General features: G+C 40.4%; 1 protein-coding gene and 1 long non-coding RNA gene across 5 annotated transcripts in view; one reads left to right on the top strand and one right to left on the bottom strand.

The window, feature by feature from the left end:
• Window positions 1-21,604, bottom strand: part of LOC100880704 (agrin) — a 656,625-nt gene that overhangs the window by 566,891 nt on the left and 68,130 nt on the right. For 3 of the 4 annotated variants that reach the window (XM_076532494.1, XM_076532499.1, XM_076532502.1), the window contains exon 1: window positions 13,137-14,254. The exons of the other annotated variant lie outside the window; for it this stretch is intronic. In XM_076532494.1, coding sequence (XP_076388609.1) covers window positions 13,137-13,569 — 433 coding nt within the window. In that variant the 5' untranslated portion in view covers window positions 13,570-14,254. Of the gene's footprint in view, window positions 1-13,136; window positions 14,255-21,604 lie in introns of those variants that run through there. 4 annotated transcript variants of the gene reach the window in all.
• Window positions 14,791-19,767, top strand: LOC143264608 (uncharacterized). Its single transcript, XR_013038409.1, has 3 exons — window positions 14,791-15,067; window positions 19,037-19,196; window positions 19,387-19,767. It is a non-coding gene; the product is annotated as an uncharacterized LOC143264608 (long non-coding RNA).

Below are 21,604 nucleotides of genomic sequence, written 5' to 3'. Positions count from 1 at the left end.
AATCAAGGTAGCATCGTTAAAAGCATTTATCGCTTTTCTGACACATCCGGAAGCACCTTTTTGCTGTCGCGATGACGGAAAACGAGTTGAAACACACGCTTGAGAAAATACCGTGAACACGTGAGGAGAATGATGATCGCGAGAAATAGAGATGTTCAAGCTAACAGATAGTTGTCGCGGTTAAATGGACAGCGGACAGTGACGGACTAATTATTCCTTCGTGATACAAAGTTAGAAATCTTCATTTCTTAAAATTACTGAAAATCTTATTATTCAAAAGTGAGAAATACTTGTTTTCTCACTTTCGAGTCAATTGATGTCATAACGTGGAAATATGTAAATAAACTCTAGTCATGAATTGCAATACAAAGGCAAACGTAAATTATAAACTTGGTGACATTCGAATAGCACTGTGTCAAAAATATACCATGGAACACAGGTGTCCGTCAGTGTCATAAATCACGAAAAACCGACAAAGTAGAAATATTTATACGATGTATTGTTCGAACGTACAGACTCCAAAAGTGTATCGCTGATTAACATACAGCTGGCTCGACGTATGTCGTCCAAGTAACAATGTTATTAAAGGCGAACGATCAGCTGAAATTTCTCTAATAATTTCTTAGGGGGATTGCGACATGTAATGCGCGAGCTTTAATGCATCTGTCAGCGTTGCGAGGCCTCGGAGAGTGTGTACAGAGGCTGATTCCGAGGGATTAGTCGTTGGGTTGTTGCTCGGTACGGTTTACCAGCATCCTCGTGTTTGTTGCTCGTGTTCGGGTAGGCGGCTGATTGCACAGCCACGAGTATGCACCGAGGGCGCGTATTATGCACGCTTTGTAAGCCGAGCTGCTGAAAAATTAGTCGCGGGCTTACTTCGCTTTGCTGGCTTGCCTGTCGGAGTGACTTAATACGAAACTGTTGCCGAATTCGTACGAACTTGTAGGAGTGACACGCGTGAATAGAAATCGGAGTAATTTCCTATAATCTCAGGAATTCACTGAAGGGTCATTCCACGCAAAATCGATCACTTTTAGACGTCACCTCTGCGATTTTGCTCTAATCAAAATATGTTGTAGTCCATGTGAAATTAGGGGGGGTTTAAGTCATCATTTTGCCGGTTTCGAATTTGTTAAGGAATAACAAGCTTTCAAAGTTTGCAATTTTGACCCATTTTTGCGAAAATGAGCTTCACTTACGAATTTTTTTCTTAGAAACTACTGAACCGATTTAGCTAAATTCTTTTTTGTTTTTTTCATGAAGGATGGGACTATTTTAAAATATTTTTTTAATTCCGTTAATTTATTATGAAATGTTAAACATAATCACTTTACTGATTTTGATGACCTTGCATGACATATATGTCATCATGATCTTGTTTTGATGAACGTATAATACTACACAGTTGTTGCAATGATAGTTGTATTTAAACCTAACTTTAACACTAACTGTTACATAGAACATACTCGTACACGTACTAAAAATTAAGTTGCACATACGTGTACAAGAATATATCTCAACATGTTAGACAAATATATCGGTCGAATGTATGTAAAAGGTACTGTAATTCAATCGAACGATTTCAACGAATGTCCATGTAACGTATGAGCATATAAAAATTCATTTTGATTCATTAATAACGTGTTGAAATAATCTGTACCTGCACCCTAGAATTACGAAACTCTTGTAGCGAAAGTTACGAAGGATATATTTAATTCGAAAATGGAATTCTGATGTCATAAATTGTCCCGGACAGAGAATTAATATAGTCTACACGCGGAGACTATGTATTCTCGAGCCGATCGAAGGAGAAATTTATATCCAAAAGAGCGTGCAAAGTAAATTCGTATCACAATATTTATACCCTTAAAGACACCCAACTATTACCGTTCCCGAATGATGAAAGTAATACATTTATCCTCTGTCGCGGATGATTGTTCGATTATTGGATTAGTAACGGGTTCCGATTTTTTACGTCCAACCACGGGCTGTCTTTGATCTCCATCGGATACGAGCACACCACCGAACGACAAATGACACGAGCCATTAAGAGGCACGGTTATAAATTGCAATTACCGATCTACGCGGAGCAGGAACGGCATCGCTCCAATACGCTTTCGACCGCATCGTCGCGGCTGTCAAAAGAAATCGCGAGCGTGTTCACGCATCTTTGTTGCGTTCGAGACTCTAACAGCCTCTAACGGCGAATTATTGCGAGCACTCACCAGTCGATCTGCATTTAATTTATCGACCAAGCTGAAAGCGATTTGTGAGAGTAGCGTGTCACGAAGATGGACAGTTAACACCGGTACACGGACTGCGCGAAACTTAAGTCCCGTTTGAGTTACAAGCGAAAACGATACTTGCGATAAGTATTCGCACCTTTCTACCGATCGATCTAATCGTTAGCGTAATTGAAATTCTTTTCGTGTTCATTGATAATTACGCTATTAGTAATCGTTACTACGATTTGGAGTAATTATCATACATTAGATAGTAGCTTATTATATTATAATTATGGCAGGCGGTATTGCGACGCGTTGCATTACCTCGCGGTATATTGCCACTCGACATATTGCCAAGCGTCGTAATTGTCATTTATTATATCACAGTGTTTTAAGTTATTATATGCTGTAATGTCATGCATTATATTTCCACGCTTTGTATCGCCTCGCGGTATGTCGCCACGCTTTGTATCGCCTCGCGTTATATTGCCACGCGTCATATAGCCAAGCGTCGTAATTGTCACTTGTTGTATCACACTGTTTTAAGTTCCTATACGTTGTAACGTCGTACATTATATTTCCACGCTTTGTATCGCCTTGCATTATATCGCCACGCGTTATATCACCGTACGTCGCAATCGTCACACTTGTATTACATCGCAATAAAATTTTATCGCCTCGTGTTGTATCGTCACACGTTATATCGCCACATGTTTTATTGCCACGCATTATATCGCCGTACGTGGCAATCGTCACACTTGTATCACCACGCATTAAAATTTTATACTTTCTATCGCCACGCGTTAAGTCACTTCGTTATATTGCCTCGTGTTGTATTGCCACGCGTTATATCACCATACGTCATAAGCGTCCCTCACTACTATCATCACGTATCATAATTGTAATTCGTTATACCACGACTCACAATTCCGTACGTTGTATACACGTTTTATGGACACTCGTTATATCACCGTGCATTAAATTGCCATATATGCAATGACTTAATTATGTGTTGATGAAATGAACATGAAATGAGTATGTGTTGTATCATATACATAGAAACGTAATTATAAACCCCATCAGTACAGCTCTTCTTATATAGCCAATTTCAAGAAATTGTCGCTGCTGTAATCTCGTCCGTGGCAATATAAGGCTACCGTAATCGTTTCTGAAGTGGAATGCGTTTACCCGTTTCAAATCGGCTCGAAACTATATATCATAATTCACAACGCAGCAATTTCATGGCGCGTTTGCGGGGTTACAGCTTGAAGACTCTCGGAAGCGGGTCGTGTCTCGCTTCCGTTTCGTTTCGTTCGAGATATCGATCGAGGAAATCATCGATGGCATACCAGACGCTTTTATACGCGACTGTAACACGTAGGCGCGAGGATAATTACCGTTTTGAAATCGTATACGTTTAGACGTTGATAGAGCCGCGGCAGGTCGTAACAATAGTCGCAAACCCGATCCACGATTCATTGTCGACTTTCTTTTCAATCGCTCATACAACAGGGAGAAGGTGAAAAATCTATTGTTCCCCTTTGCACCCCCATATAAGGATGACTATGCACGAAACTGCACACGCTGCGCCAGATATGTATCACGTGTTCAGAAGCACCGCTACAGATCCGAACATTCATTACTATCACTTTGTTATTCACGGCTATAGCGATCTCCATAGACACCTTTGATATCTTAAAAAAAGTTTATACCTTATAGAAAGATTACTCGTCAGCAAATTACATAAATAAAAATTTTAAACACAGTCATTTTATATAACGTTCAAATTCTGAACTTGACAATTAATAATTCTACGATTTGCAATTTAGTGACGATCAAGTATTTTCTAATTCCATTTATCAATACAATAAACTTCGTAAAACGAGCAGTTTTCAAATTGTGATTAGAAAATAACATGTTAGATAAAAGATGAGGAACGTTATAAGAAAGTTCACACACTGAAGTAGCAAATGAAATCGACCGTCAACGTGTTAATTAATGAAGGCAGCAAATCAATAAACGTAATTATTAATACTAGTAGAATGTATTATTAGTCGATATCCTTCGTAACACCGCTATTTGTTCATGTATCAATCACGCTCTCGATTAAATCGGTCACTCCGAATTAATTAATCAAACGACACATACTTTAGAGAATATTGATTTTGTTCTACTATATATCAATTTTGAAACTTCCATTCTCTATTCATTAAAGTGGCATAATGTTTATCAAATGAAATTCCAGGTGTGACCATTGGTAATGACTTTCTGCGCCAGCACAGGCTATTTCCATGTGCTCCAAATTGCAAGCGAACCGTGCAACATGGACTTTCCACGACCACTATCATATCGATAACATAACACGAAAAACGCTCTGATGAATAATAAATTTCTGTCTAGGTTCTATTTATCGAGCTTGTTTTCCGGTAACGAGTTGCGTGTTCGTGGACATAACAGATGGACGAGCAAGTCATTGCGTTTTTGGACATGATGCACTATATATTTTAAATTGTGAAAGTCGAAATTTTGAAATTTGTTGCCTGAAGATTTCTGGTCCATTTGATTTTTGGATTTTTAGATTTTTAGACTTTTAGGTTTTTAGATTTTTAGATTTTTAGATTTTTAGATTTTTAGATTACTAGATTCCTAGATTCCTAGATTCCTAGATTCCTAGATTCCTAGATTCCTAGATTCCTAGATTCCTAGATTCCTAGATTCCTAAATTCCTAGACTCCTAGATTCCTAGATTCCTAGATTCCTAGATTCCTATATTCCTAGATTCCTAGATCCCTAGATCCCTAAAGCTCTGGATTCCTAAATTTCTAAATTCCTAGATTCCTAGATTCCTAGATTCCTAGATTCCTAGACTCCTAGGTTCCTAGATTCCCAGATTCATAAATTCATAGATTCATAGATTCTTATATTCCTAGATTCCTAGATTCCTAGATTCCTAGATTCCTATATTCCTAGATTCCTAGATCCCTAGAGCCCTAAAGCTCTGGATTTCCTAAATTCCTAGATTCCTAGATTCCTAGATTCCTAGATTCCTAGATTCCTAGATTCCTAGATTCCTAGATTCCTAGGTTCCTAGATTCCTAGATTCCTAGATTCCTAGATTCCTAGATCCCTAGATCCCTAAAGCTCTGGATTCCTAAATTTCTAAATTCCTAAATTCCTAGATTCCTAGATTCCTAGATTCCTAGATTCCTAGATTCCTAGATTCCTAGATTCCTAGATTCCTAGACTCCTAGATTCCTAGATTCCTAGATTCCTAGATTCCTATATTCCTAGATTCCTAGATCCCTAGATCCCTAAAGCTCTGGATTCCTAAATTTCTAAATTCCTAGATTCCTAGATTCCTAGATTCCTAGATTCCTAGACTCCTAGGTTCCTAGATTCCCAGATTCATAAATTCATAGATTCATAGATTCTTATATTCCTAGATTCCTAGATTCCTAGATTCCTAGATTCCTATATTCCTAGATTCCTAGATCCCTAGAGCCCTAAAGCTCTGGATTTCCTAAATTCCTAGATTCCTAGATTCCTAGATTCCTAGATTCCTAGATTCCTAGATTCCTAGATTCCTAGATTCCTAGGTTCCTAGATTCCTAGATTCCTAGATTCCTAGATTCCTAGATCCCTAGATCCCTAAAGCTCTGGATTCCTAAATTTCTAAATTCCTAAATTCCTAGATTCCTAGATTCCTAGATTCCTAGATTCCTAGATTCCTAGATTCCTAGATTCCTAGATTCCTAGATTCCTAGATTCCTAGATTCCTAGATTCCTAGATTCCTAGATTCCTAGATTCCTAGATTCCTAGATTCCTAGATTCCTAGATTCCTAGATTCCTAGATTCCTAGATTCCTAAATTCCTAGACTCCTAGATTCCTAGATTCCTAGATTCCTAGATTCCTATATTCCTAGATTCCTAGATCCCTAGATCCCTAAAGCTCTGGATTCCTAAATTTCTAAATTCCTAGATTCCTAGATTCCTAGATTCCTAGATTCCTAGACTCCTAGGTTCCTAGATTCCCAGATTCATAAATTCATAGATTCATAGATTCTTATATTCCTAGATTCCTAGATTCCTAGATTCCTAGATTCCTATATTCCTAGATTCCTAGATCCCTAGAGCCCTAAAGCTCTGGATTTCCTAAATTCCTAGATTCCTAGATTCCTAGATTCCTAGATTCCTAGATTCCTAGATTCCTAGATTCCTAGATTCCTAGGTTCCTAGATTCCTAGATTCCTAGATTCCTAGATTCCTAGATCCCTAGATCCCTAAAGCTCTGGATTCCTAAATTTCTAAATTCCTAAATTCCTAGATTCCTAGATTCCTAGATTCCTAGATTCCTAGATTCCTAGATTCCTAGATTCCTAGATTCCTAGATTCCTAGATTCCTAGATTCCTAGATTCCTAGATTCCTAGATTCCTAGATTCCTAGATTCCTAGATTCCTAGATTCCTAGACTCCTAGGTTCCTAGATTCCCAGATTCATAAATTCATAGATTCATAGATTCTTATATTCTTAGATTTGTAGAATCCTAGATTTTGAAATTCCCAGTTTCCTAGATTCCTAGATTTCTAGATTACAAAATTGACAAAATTTACATATTCCATAATTTTTAAATCTCCCAAACTAATGAACTTTTAAATTTCCAAATACTTACGTTATCGAATTCCTCTATTTCTAATTTTCCAAATTTCTAAAGTTCCAAGTCTCCAAATCTTCATGTTCCCAAATCTCTTAATCTCCACACATCCAACTCTCCAAATCAATTTCCAAAATTCCATATATCAAATTCAAAAACATCCCAATTCAAAAATTTTCAAATTACAATACACATGTGATCTCAGCACAACAATTTTCAACTTCGTAAACTCGCAAATTCATATCCCTCCCTCTATGATAAACCTCGTCCACGTATTCTCAGAAAGCAATTAAAACAAATGACTCTCCATATATCGCCGTTTCGCAGAAGCCGTGTTCTCGATATTCGAGTCAACAATTATCCCTACAACAGCCTACAACGATAACAGTCGTCAGCCTAACATTAACGCACCACTTTTTCAGATTTTTCTATCGATTACTTTATAATGACAAATTGATGGGTGTCGCACGGCACTCTCTCGTAGCGCCGTTAATGAATACTATCGATCGTATAATTCCTGAAACCTTTTCAGCACCTTGCATATCACGTGTCCGGCGAACGGCACGTCAAAAATGAGCGGGGCGTAAATCAACCCCGTCAACTAAGAGGGGTAAGGAAAAATGTTGGAAATCGGGCACACCTGGTCCGCGTAATGTAGGCAGGGCGTGTCGGTGTTGGCACAGCTTGGCAAAACGCGTAGGCCGGCCTCGTATTATGCTGATCCCCTGAGCCGAGTGACTCGCAGCTCGCCGGCTAAACTCGCGTGCGGCTTGAATCGACGACTTTTCAGAGTCCACGCAAGAAATACCGTGGCCTGTCGCATTGAAAACGCGCGTCAAGTGACGCGACCATACGTGCCCGCGTACATAGGAACGTGGGCGAGCGCTGTATAGCAGGACCAGGTGTCGCAGGTAGCAGCGGTTGCCATTTTCCGCGGCGAAAACGCGACATCGCGGTTTCCCACGATACGCCGTCGAAGAGGAATGATAATGCGGCGGGAAACTGTGTCAATGTCGGCAAACGTTTTTGCCGACAACCGAGGTACTTGACCGAGTCGAGTACTTCTCTGGGAGATATATGCTGATGGAGAACATTCACTTGTTAGCTTTGTGGATGTGTAGGAATAAACACTGGGATAGGATATTTGAAAATTTTGAAGGATGTGGGTAACGTGGGAATTTGGGGAGCTTGAGATTTGGAGGATGATGGATATGGAGATTTTGGAAGTTTGGGAATGTGGAATTTGGGCAGGAAGAAATTGGAAGATCTAGTTGGGGAACTGGAAATTCGGGAGCATAGGAGTTTGGAGATCTAGGTGGAGAATAAGGAATTTTGGGAACTTGGAATTTGGGGATGTGGGAGTTCGAAGATGTACTTGGGGAACAGGGAATTTTGGAAATATGGAATTTGAGGAGTTTGCTCATATAGTTGGGGAACAGAGAATTAAGAGAGTTTGGAATTGGAGGGCGTAGGAGTTTAGAAATTTAATTGGGGAGCAAGGAATTTTGGAAACGTAGAAATTTAGAGATTTAGTTGAAGGATAAGGGATTTTGGGAATTTGGAATTTGGAGAAATAGGACTTTGAATATATAGTTATGTAACAGAGAATTTTGAGATCTTAAAATTGGAGGTGAAGAAATTTATAGACCTTATTGAGAAACAGGGAGTTTTAGGAACTTACAGAATGCAGACGTAGATCCTTGGTAATTTTGCAATTTAGAGATTTGAGAATTTAGACACGTGGGAATGTAAAATATGGTGGTGAAAAAATTTGGGATTGGGGACACTTGTAGAGTTAGTAATTTGGGGACATGGATGTTTGAGAACGTAGGTATTTGCAGACTCAGGAATGTGGGAAGTGTGGATTGAAACGACATTGGAATTTGAAGATCTAGAAATGTAGAGATTTGTGTATTGAGGAATTTGGAAATACGGAAATTTGAGGTATAGACATTCAGGGAGCTAGGGATTACGAAATATAGATGTTTGGTGACTTTAGAATTTGAGGATGGAGGAATATGGAAACCTAGAAAGGGAACTTAGATATTTAGAAAAATTTGAGAGAAAATTTTGAAATTGAAAAATTTCAGTTTGAAAAGTTGAAAAGTTTAAACTTGAAAACTCAAAAATTTAAAAACCTTAAAAGCTTATAAATTCAAATACGAAAATTAAAAAATTTGAGGAATATGAAAATTTAGAAACCTATAAATTCATATAAGTATTCTAATCCAGAGGAAATCTGTGTCATACCTATTCCAGATGGAAACGGTTAAGAAGAGAAGCTTGTTCCGATGGTATTTGTTCCAGGAGTTCGATGAAGATATCGCAAAGAGCAACAGGAAACGTTAATTTCATAACTGCAAGATAACTTCGAAGAACTTCATGAATGTATAATAGAGTCAGAACGGAAATATGCTATTGCTTGTTACGAGCTTTGTATTTTTCACTTTACACGATCAATCATTATTTGTAAAAAAGATAGATATATTTTACCTAACGTAATCAATTGTTTAACGTTAATATTAATGATATATTGCTAAATATCAATGATGTATCGATAGTACATCAACAGTCAATTACATCACCTTAGTATCAAAAAATCATATATTTAGCGTAATACTGTATAACACTGTTATACAAGTATCTATGTAAAATGTTAAACTCGAAAATTTAAGAAAATTCGAAAGCTAACATTTCGTATATTAGAAAGTTGCACGTAAACCATCGGCGTTTATCTATGGCCCTTGAAGGGAAACTTTAAAGCTATAAACAGTTCGCAGGATAGACTAGCGAAGGGGGTCCTAAGACTAGAAGCAAAGAGCAGATATAACAAGAGGCGACACTAGACAAGGCAACCCATCTCCTAGAGAGAGACAGAGGACACAACCAATTTAAATGCCCAAATCAAAAGAATCGGGGGTGCGCATGTGCATAGGGTAGAAGTATGGCGGTCGAAAAAGAATAGTTTAAACCTGCATATTCACCAGTAATTTATTTGTAACAAATATTGTGTCATATCTCTGTAACACATTCATCTGTAATTTCTTGTGATATATAGTTTTTCATTTTCTTATAAGTTATTTGTAATAATCATTTCCGTAATACATATGCTTCAAATATATTTTGTAGAGCAATCATTTTGGTATATTCTTTTCTTTTTCAACTTTTCAACGCCTTAAAATTGATAAAAATACCTCGACAGACAATATTAGTAATATACAGAAAATTTATTACAAATATATTCCAAATTATTAGAGATTGACATGAAAGTAGTTTTGCTCGATTTAAATTTCCCGCTCGTCTGTACAACCAATTTAAAGGGACAGCGTTTTGGAGAGATCAAAGGTGCCGATAGAGTGTCACCTTTGGTTTACTCTGTGCTAGAAGTGTCCTTTTCGGAGTCAGCTTGGCGTGAGCACGACGATTATATTACAGTTTACCAGAATATACATTTACTTTTATTTTACGCTTACAATAGTATCAGATTTAATTTATTTTTACGCTATAATTTGGTCATTTCTTACAAAAATTTAATAAATCTATACCTTCTATAAAAATTAATTAACGTCACCCATCCATCCTGCTTTATGTGTAAAGAAGTCACGTTATCGTTCTAAAATTTCGATTACCCAATACAGAATTCATAGATTCAATTGCTTCCCACCATTCTGTAGAACTCGTACAGAAGCAAAGATATTCCCGCCGTAACGGTAAGTTATTATCTCTCGGACTAAACGGTAGAGAAATGTAACGACACTATGATTAGCAAGGCGCCGGATTGACGCGAGCAGTGCGAAAAACGATAGGGTCCGACGATGAAAAACGCGTGGAAAGGAGCAACCGTGTTAATCAATCCTGTCCGCTACTCGCCATTTCTGCGCGAACCGGAATGGCGATTTTCCTAGCGGCATTAAAACCCTTTCATTATTTTGTCCGGGCGCTTCCGTATCGGTTGATTGACGTTTCGCCGCTCAAACAGCGCGAACCAAAGCTTCGAGTAATTTGAATTTCGCCCGCGGCCTGCTCCGTGAAAAACGCCTAATTACACACAACGGCGTTCGGAGAAACATCGGCGACATTTTACGACGGTTACGGTGTGAACGCGATCGACTTGCAAATTGTCGAGGGGAAAAAGAAAAGGGGTAAAAAGTCCGGCGAATCGGTGGAGGCAATGATATCGTTGTCGGTATACAGCATTGTAAATTATCAAGATTGAACAATTACCTGTAGTGGCCCGCGGGAACCACGTCTACTTTTTATTCGTCAAAGTGTCCCTCGGGACACCATCGTCGTTGACATCGTCGACTGTTTCGCCTGTAAGCTGATCTTCGAAAAAGAGAAAAAAAACCGACTCGCCGTCGGATCCGCGTTTAACCCCTTCTTATTAAATAAATCATTCGTCCCTTTACACCAACCAGCCAATATCTCAGAGTCTCATCTTATAATTCCTACATTAATTTCTCTAATAGTCCTGGACACCGCTTTGTCTTCCTGGCGACACTCGAAACCGCTATTACTTGCTTTATCGATATAAACTTAAACGTACCCGTGAACAACGTAAATTATCGGTGAAGCAGCTGATTTTATATACCAGACCCTTGTAACGCTTTAATGATAGAACAGTGCACTGCTTTTTTCCCGTTTTTTCATCGCTGTTGGCGCCTATGAACGCTTGAGAAAATCACTCGCCTCGCATTATAGGCGCCTTTAGGCAGTCAATTAATTTCTCTAATCATAAAGTACAGTTCTAGTTATATGTACTGCCACCGACGATGCTACAACAGCGGAAATTTCTTACAATTAGAACGGCGATATATTGCGGAAGGATATCATTTTGCAGGTATTACAATATCGCGACATAACTGGTATCTATTTTACAGCAGATTAAAGATGCTGAATTAGGTGAAACCTATTCAATTCGGGTGTATGTTCTTGTACCGTAGGATTGAAATGTTACGAATTTACGTACAAATCATTGTGAAAAATTAGTTCAAATAGCAATATGAGTGGTACTGTAAAGGTCATATGGCTCAATGTAAGGAAATAAGCACATGTGTACATGTGACAATGCGCAGCAATACGAAATATGGTGATATAACGCGTGCCAAACACGACGCGTGGCAACATAAGTGATACTACACATAACAATACGAGGTGATAATACACATGATAATAACAAGTGATGCTACACATGATAATATAATACGTGGTGATACTACGTGTGATGTAGGATGATTGGGAATATCATGAATTTACGCACAAATCATTGTGAAAAATTAATTCAAATGACAATGTAAAGAGTGGTACTGTAAAGGTCATACGGCTCAATGTAAGGAAATAAGTACGTGTGTACATGTGACAATGCGCAGCAATACGAAATATGGTAATATAACGCGTGCCAAACACGACGCGTGGCAACATAAGTGATACTACACATGACAATACGAGGTGATACTACACATGACAATATAAGATGATACTACATGTGATAATACGTGGTGATACTACGCGTGACGATATAATACGTGGTGATACTCCGCGTAACAATGCAACGCGTGATGCTCCAAATGATGATATTACATGCGACAATACATGCGTGATGCTACATGCGTCATAATACTACGCATGATACTACACGTGACAATCCAACGCACGATACTATGCAATGTATGCACGGTGGCAACCCGCGTAACAATATAACACTTGATCACAGCGTGCTTTAAAATCGAAAGGAATACCGTCACCATAATCAATAGTCTCAGTAAACAGGAGTTCGCTCAATGGGCAATATGACGTGTAGCAATGAACCATGTCATTGTTATATTTACTCCTACAATGTGCTGTCTACATACGTTTTGCATTGAACAGTTCTACAGGAGCGTTAAAATTCAACAACTAGTCTCGACACACTGTCCAGCGGGGCCTTGAGCGCTAGCCAAGGCTGATTGCCGTATAACGTAGGTCATTCTACTAGCACGCTTGCTCGTCGCATGCTGAACACTCTTGAAACAAGATAGCGAACGTTACCGAACATTCACGGAGATCGCTGCCTCGCAAACCGAAAGTTAGGCAGAAAGTAAGTTGTCCGGTAAGCGTCATAAAAATTTCTCGAACGCAGTTGCCGTTACTTAAATAGACAGGCAGTTTTACCTACGTTTTATGCGCCGGCGCGACCGCTTTAGGTGCATTGTCACAACATATCCGATTAAGCAAGCGGCTCATTAACGCGCGAAACCGAGAAACAGGTACCACACTCACCTCTGACAGCCGCGTTGAGCCTGTCCAAATTCGCGAGCGTAAGTGGCACCGGGCCAAAGTGCATCACGATCTTGTTCGAACGTCGTGTATCGCCGTATCCATCGTGGTCCCGTCGCGCCATGAAAATGCCCGTGTAACTTCGTCGTATGTAATGATCGCAGGTATCGTTCAGCGAGAGATCGAGGGTGCCGTTCAGCACGCCCTTGATCGCTCTTTTCACGCGCACGTGCAACTGGCCATTTCTCAGCTCCTTGATTTTCCCGGTGAAAATGTAATCCGATTGACGCACTTTCTTCATGAACGTGGTGTCGTTTCTGATGGCGGCGGACAAATTTGCACGACATTCGAGAAGCTCTTTCGTGGACGAAACGGCGAGTGGCAGCATCACGCTGACCCACAGCACGAAAAAACTGATCTTCGTTCTGACATTCATTTTTCTTCGATGACTATTCTGGCATCGCTCCGGTAACAACGAACGAATGTAATCGATCGTCGTAATTATTCACGCGCTATCGCGTTAATTAAACGTAGTTCAATTAGCGGTGACTGCGACGATTATTTCGATTGATCCACGCTGGAATCCAAGGGCAACGTAATCGGTATCGAGCATCGATGGGACGAGGATGATGGATGGTGCTCGGGAAGTTCTCGCGATACTGGGAAACTGATACAGCCTCGAAACGTCTATAACTAACGTAACTTTGATCGAAAGAGAGGATTCTTCTGTGCCGATCCCCGTCTGGGTTTGATTAGTTCCCGGCTGTCGATCGGGGCATCGTTTCTCGAAAGATACCCGGCCACTTTCGAGCTGAGCCCTCTAAATGGAAACGAGTCCGATCTTACGAGGCGCGTGATCTTGAGCAACAGGTTGGCGCCGTGTGTCGACCCACGCTCGCCGATTTCCAATCCTCCAGCGACTCGTTTCCCGTTCCTACCGTGGCAAGTGCGAAACTGTGCGAGAATTCGATCGCGTGATCGATAAACTGTCGATTCGGCGGCTAGCTACCTCGTAGCCAGAGCGTTTTATCGCCCAGTCGATGGGACTAGAAGCCGATTGGCCGCGATACTGTTGCGAAACGTACGATCATCGACGATTTCTCGCGATACGCGACGTTCTACCGGAACATCGAGTGCGAGGTAGCCGGCATCAGTCGCAATTTACGACCGATCGATCGCGATCTCGAACTGCGTAAAATCACCTAGACGTATCTCGCGATCACCCGCGGACTGATCCGTCGCTCTCGAAACTCGGAAAATGTTCGCGACGACTTTCACTCGTGTATCTACTTTCCCGCCGGTCGATCACGATTTACCCCTAAAGGAAATAACAAAAAAACGGAAGAACGATCGCACTCGTTACACTCGCAAGACACTAACCGGCACTGACCATTCACTGGGCTACCGTCACTGATCACTGATTTCTTCACGAATCGATTAGACCGCGAAATCGCGCGATCGGTACCGAGCCGATCGTTTCGCTGTCCGCGAGTGACGGATGCACGGGAGCTTGTACGCGGCGAGATAAAGCGCTGCCAAAAGCACTGTCAACGCGAAGTTAGCGAACCGGCCGACATTCAGGCTGACTCGACGACTATCCGCGATCCTGCGCGAGAGTGAGAGAGCAGTGGTTAAGGTGGTGGTTGGTCGCGTGGAGGCACGCGCTGGACTGAGGAGGGCTAAGTGTGGATGCTGCAACTACAACGTGTAGGCGTAAGTCGCCTTAGACCAAGGGAACCAGAGGGAGAGAGAGATGACCGGCTTGAGTGTGTGTCCACACGGTGCGGTGGATGGAGGCGCGCACACGCTCCCGCCTCTTTCGGTTCACGCTCGTGTGTTCGAGCGAGATGAACGTACGCAGCCACGCGAGCCACCGACGAGGATCGACACGAGAGAGAAATCTTACCAAGACATGCGCGTCTTCGATCTACCACGTGAGTACTCCAAGATGCGTACTATATGTGGGTGCTATTGACACACTTACGCGCACACCGATTTTATGGATGACACACGCTGACGAGGTGTACCGATCGCCGCCGACCTTAACGGAAAATCCAACAATTTTCTCCTCTTCTGTAATCGCGTAAATTTGGAAAGTCGCGAAAGGAGTAGGACACGCGATTAACGCTATAACGCGGTTTTTTAACGAATACATCTTTCTTGCGTTTATAGTCCTCGTTTAATTTTGTCTTTATGATGATTCGATGGAACGCGGTTTTATGAATAAGACTTTTTTGTGTTTATTTGTATGTGCATTAAGACGTTTAATGCCAGATGAATTAACGCTGATGCGATGAAAGGCTGATTACTTTTATATTCCCTTTTTGCATTTCTTTTAGTGGTATATGTGTTTTATACGTATAGTGAATGCAGAAAGTATTTGCATACCAATTACGGACATTGTAAAATTATTAATTGTTAAGTGTTTTTTATAAACAGTACGTACATATTCGGAGAAATCTATAGAATAAATGTATTAAAAAATTAGTTACTTATATAACTTGTGAAATTAGCAAGAGAAGAAGAAAATTCAATAGAAACAAAAGTAATAAGTATTTGTATTATAGTCTCAGGTGTATACCTATTTTTATTTACTGTGTGGTATAATTTCGTATGACGTTTGATTAACGTTTTGTTTTCTAAGAACCTTGAGCGCTGAAAGAAGTAGTAGTGCACATCTGGTAAGTTGATGGAAGCAATGCGGAACCTATTGCCGGCCAACACTGAGAAATTCTGAACTCTCAAATTCTGAAATATCGAAGTTCCAAGATAGCAATGGTCCTAGATCGCTTGAGTCTCAAAGTCCCGAAATTTCAATTATTCAAAATGATGAGATTACAAAATTATGAGATCACAAGATTACAGGATTAGAAGATTAGAAGATTACAAGATCACAAGATCGCAAGATCACAAATTCATGAAATCACAAAATCATGAAATCACAAAATCACAAAATCGCGAAATCACGAAATCACTAATTCACGAATTCACGAATTCACGAATTCGCAAAAATCATAAAATCACAAGATCATGAAATCACGAATTCACAAAATCATAAGACCACAAGATCACGAAATCACGAAATCACCGAATCACCAAATCACCAAATCACGGAACCACCAAATCGCCAAATCGCCAAATCACTAAATCACCAAATCACGGAATCACCAAATCACCAAATCACTAATTCAATAATTCACGATCATGAATTCACGAAATGACGAAATTACTAATTCAGAAATTAACAAAATCGCAAGATCAAAATTGAGAAGTCCAAAATTCCATATCCTAAAACTGAAGAGTCCCGCTATTAGAACGTAATTAATGTACCATACGAGAAGAATTAAATTGACCACCTCGTGCACGCAAGTTTCGGCACGAGGTGGGTGAGAAACGACGCAAGAAGAAAAAAAATGGGAGTCGAGATAAAACGATCTAATCTATATCAAGTTAACGAGGTACAATCCGAAAGAAGATTTGTAATTGATGGGGATCGATAATAAGCGAGAACCGTGCGGTCACTCCAGTTCGTGGTTAGTTGTCGCATCACCCACGAAACGGTGGGAATCCTCTTTAACGAGTTCCGTCGAAGAAGTTAATGGGTCGAGTTCGACGTGACAACGTACAAGGAAAGAGGCATACTCTTGCCCGCTTATTTATGATAATAGTTTCCCCTGCGTGAAGCAGAACGGACCAAGACTGATCTACGGTGTCGTCAGTTATGGTACATCATAATTTCCGCGGATATTTATATGCTCGCGTACAATGTTATGCAGTACCGCGGTCTGGGCGTGGATGGAATGAGATTCTTGTCTTCTACGTCCAACCAGATATCCTCTCGAGTTTCGAACGTTCGCAGGTACGATCTTCAAGGCAGATAGACTAGAACTCGATTTTCGCGGAAAAAATGTCAAACACCTACATCTTGCTTCTCCATCTGACGAAAAGATGTTATCGAAAAATCTTTCGTGTTCGGTGTCGGTTCTGAGAAGTATTACGTTTTCAAATTCTTGTTTACAAGGTCTTAAGCCTTTATATTCACAAATTTACACGTTCTTATACCTTTACATCTACAAACTTAAATCTTCAAATTTATGAATTAACCGAGTTACAAATTTGCGAATTTTTCAATTTGCGTATTATAAATTAACACAAATATAAAAATTTCAAATTTCGCGCCCTGCTGAGACAATTATCCGATGCTGATCGAAGCTTTTACTTCATAGAATTGTACAGTGGGCGTTCCGATAGTTTGGAACACGAATGTACCGGCGGTAATGCACGCGTTAATCTTTTAATGTCAAGTACCGACTTCTCCATTCTCCTCGAACGGAGCTACAAATAGACCAGTCTAAAACAGAAGAATCAGGAAACGTGGGCATTTCGATAGGTTAGGAATCTGGAATGATGTCAGGACACACAGTCGGACCAGTTATCGCGATGCGATAATGAAACACAGATCCGTATCTGGTCGATGTTCGCCCACGTGGACAGGATGGAATGCTGGCCTGGCTAGTGGCATTGTTGCGGGAATATGCATCGATAGTAATAGGCGAGTGTGACGTTAATGAATACCTTATGGCAAGATCCGTACTGTATCGTTGCCGATTAAACGAGATTTCTGGTCCGATCGGATTCGTGACTGGCACGTGGTCGTTTACGAAAGGAACGATGAAAACGCTTTCATGGAAACGTTACGAGCAAGAGCAAGTTTTCCTAGGGAAAACGTGATAGCACTTACCGATTGGTTTTTGAGAATTTTTGGTATTCCATATTTTTGGTAAATACTCATAACTTGGTAACGTAAGAATTTGGAAATAGTCCAGGAATTTTTGGACATGCGATGAGAAATCACAATGAGAAAACTTTAGAGAAGACTTTAGAAAATTTGAGAGATTGAAGAGATGAGGATGGAGGAAATTTTAGAAATTCAAGAATTAAAAAGTAGAAAGTTTAAAAATTTAAATGTTTATTAACCTAAAAGTTTGAAAAGTTATAGAATCACATGTTCAGAAGTTTGGAAAATTTAGAAGTTTGAGAGTTCAAAAATCTAGCCAATGCTAAATGCTGAAATTGACTTTAAAAGTTTGAAATATATGAACATATAAAAATTTCAAATTTTGACAAATCTGAAGTTGATGATTCATAAATTTGGTAATGTTGACAATTTAAAAATAACAAAGTTTAGCCTACATCGAGAATACGACGCACGATCCCCTACGCGCAAAGCCCACGCGATCGGCGCGGATCCTCCGCGTGTCCTTGCGCGCGTCCTTTTACCGCATCCTCGAAACATATTGCCAAGGGCGTGGTGTGGACGTTACAGTCCGGCTCGTCTCGTATCTTCCATCGAAATTGTCGCTTTCCAAACCCGTAATATCCTGCGAAATGCTAATGTCGCAATTCCCTTCAGGAGTATATCACATTGTTCGTTACAGTTATGGATTTCGTTATAACGCCAGTGGCTCGTTTCCACGGCTAGCGTGTGAAAGGATTTTTAGATCCGTATCTCCGGTCGGTATCGTGGTATCTGCGCTACCGTCGAAGCGAATCTGAACGATAGAGACGTCCGCGACCTTACTTATTTTACCGTAAAACGTGAAATCATTTTCGACGGGTTTAATAAATTTCTTGGTCCACGTTGTTTTTCTTTTTAGGATCATTAAACACGTCCGCGCCTAACCGATCGTTAAATGATCCGCATTTTGCGATGCAACCTGTTTGTATAGAGGTTACACGAGCCGCACCGGTAGACAAATCGTCGGCCGATGGGAGTAAAATATGGCGATGGAAAGACGAGACAAGCTACCGCTCCGACTGATCCGCCAGCCTAACGAATGGATCGATTTGCGTGGCTCGTTAACAATACACGTAAGGAACACTAATGTCCCACTTTGTTTCAGGCGACCTCGCCGCGATGAGGCTGTCCCGGACGAATAAAAAGAGAACCAGATCTCGGCAGCTTCGTCCAACCCGTGGTATCCCAGCTTTCGTGCGTAATCGTATCCTTGTCTCCCCGATGTCGTGCACCGAACGATTATCCTTGTTGCATCGGGACGCTAAGTACGTGTACAGTTGATTAAACTAATCTTATAAGCTCCTCGATCTACAACGAGCAACGGTAGCATCGAAAATTATTGCACGGAACGGATTTGTCCCCGTGTTGAAGAGACTAGCTGCGTCCAGTTTATCGTTAAGTCGCGCGCTACAACGTGATTCCCGGCTTAGCTGAATTTATTTATCGAACGTACAGGATATACGGATGTTACCGCGATGAGCATGGATCGTCCAAGACGCCAACCTGATGATGGCTCCACGAAATGAATTATGACGACCGTCGCCTCTGGGTTTCGCCCGCGAACCACCCTCGCTCAGCGTCGTTCTTCATCGTCTTACAAATGCTCGTGCGTCCTTCACCTTTTATATACCTGGCAACGTAGGTATCATAAACTTCAACATTTTTGTACTTGCAATTTTGAAGAAATTCAAATCGCCATATACTCAAATCTCCATATTCTCAAGTTTCTTTATATGGAGTCTAGCTACTACCAAGTCTTTACATCTTTGTATCATTTAAACCCTATGCGGAATATTTGAATCCAATTTTTCTTTGATTCATTTATTTTACTTGTTATTACTGAAACAATGATAAAAGTAAAAATCTACAAACGTGTTGTGTATCAGTGTATCGCACTTCCCCTTACAATCTCACTAGGCTCTTCCAATATTCTGCTTTGACATAAACACCGACGTATGCGAGAATTCTAATGAGTTTCTGGATAACTATCAAAAAATAGACTAGCTTATCTGTTTACAAATCGATACGCGATTCCTGAGCAATTGACGCCCTTAAATGTCCACATCCTTAAATGGTGTTCACATCGTTTCTACTCCGCCTATTCAATTTTGCGCAAACTGACCAAACGAGCCTCGTTTCCTCTACAGCCTACTATCATAATTGTCAAAGTTGAAGGTTCCTCCTTAAATTATCCGTAGTCCGTAAATTCGAAGAGGCGTTAAATTGAACGATCATCGTGGCACGCGAATGATGGCTGTTGAACAACGTCGTTCGTAGCTGGAATAGACTGTTAATTCCATAATAAGGTGGAGGTGATCGGCAATTTACGGGACGTGTATCGTTGTCGCGCGCGATAATTCGCGGACATTCGAGATCATAATCGACCGGTTGGTCTCGCAGGAACTCGAAGCGACTATCGTAGGCAATGGTCCACGCGATTCCGTGGATTTCTTCGTTACCATGACCGACGAGACAGAAGGGAACGAAATTGACGAGGAAGGAGGGATAAAAGGGCGAAGGAAGCAGGACGAGAGGCGGTCTCGCCACAGCGAGTGTATAAACGTATAGCCGGCATGAAATACGATGAGAGAATGCCTCGGGTGCGAGACTTATGCTAAGTACACGCATACTAACGTGTGCCCTGTATGGTTGTACACTCGGGCGCAGCGTTACCTTCCGACTAATAAGGACACGTGTCTGAACTTGCTTTTTTGTATTTTTGTATTTCTAAAGTTCCAGGTCTTCGAATTTGTAGGCTTTTTTAGATCACGAATTTCAAAATTCGGTTTAAGGATTCATAAGATATTTATTAAGATGTTAATTTATTCATAAGATATAAGATTCGGTTTAAGGAAATTCGATTTTTGGAGGATTTTCAAAAATCTTTACTAGATTACTAAATATTCCTAAATTTTCAAACCCTAAATTTAGAAATTTCTAATTTTTCAAGTTAGTAATTACCTAAATTCTCAAGTCATGTTGCTAACTTATTTGGTGCATAAAAGTCGATTTCTAATGTTCTATGATTCCTACAATCCCAAATCTCTACAGTTCCAAATCTCCATACCTCCAAATCCACAATCTCAAATACCTATAATAAGAAATTCTTATAGCTCAAAATCCCTATAATCCCAAATTTCTACAGTCTCAAATCTCTACAGTCCCAGACCCTTACAGTACCAAATTCCTAGAGTCCCAAATCTCTACAGTCCCAGACCCCTACAGTACCAAATTCCTAGAGTCCCAAATCTCTACAGTCCCAGACCCCTAAAGTGCCAAATCTCTATAGTCCTAAGTTTGCATATTTCCAAATCCCTATAGTCTCAAATCTCTACAGTCCCAGACCCCTGCAGTTCCAAATCTCTTTAGTCCTATGCCAGTACATTCCCAAATCCTTACAGTTCAAAGTCCCCATACTCCCAAATCCTTATAATCCAAAATCCTAACACTGCCAAAATCTCCTCCTCCAAATCCACATATCTCCAAAACCCCTACCTCCACATATATAGATACCCAGATCTCAAAGTCCACAAATAAGTAAACTATCCTGACCCATTCAGAACTTGAAAATCTCAAAAGATATAATTATACAAGAGACCTTTCTCTCCTCGACTGTCGTATTTTTCGTAGAGAAGCCAGATTTGCTGTTGACTGTACGTAGTGGCACGGTCCA

This window comes from Megachile rotundata, chromosome 1 (genome assembly GCF_050947335.1).
Source record: "Megachile rotundata isolate GNS110a chromosome 1, iyMegRotu1, whole genome shotgun sequence".
Lineage (NCBI taxonomy): Eukaryota > Metazoa > Arthropoda > Insecta > Hymenoptera > Megachilidae > Megachile > Megachile rotundata.
This window is presented reverse-complemented; position numbering and strand designations above follow the sequence as displayed.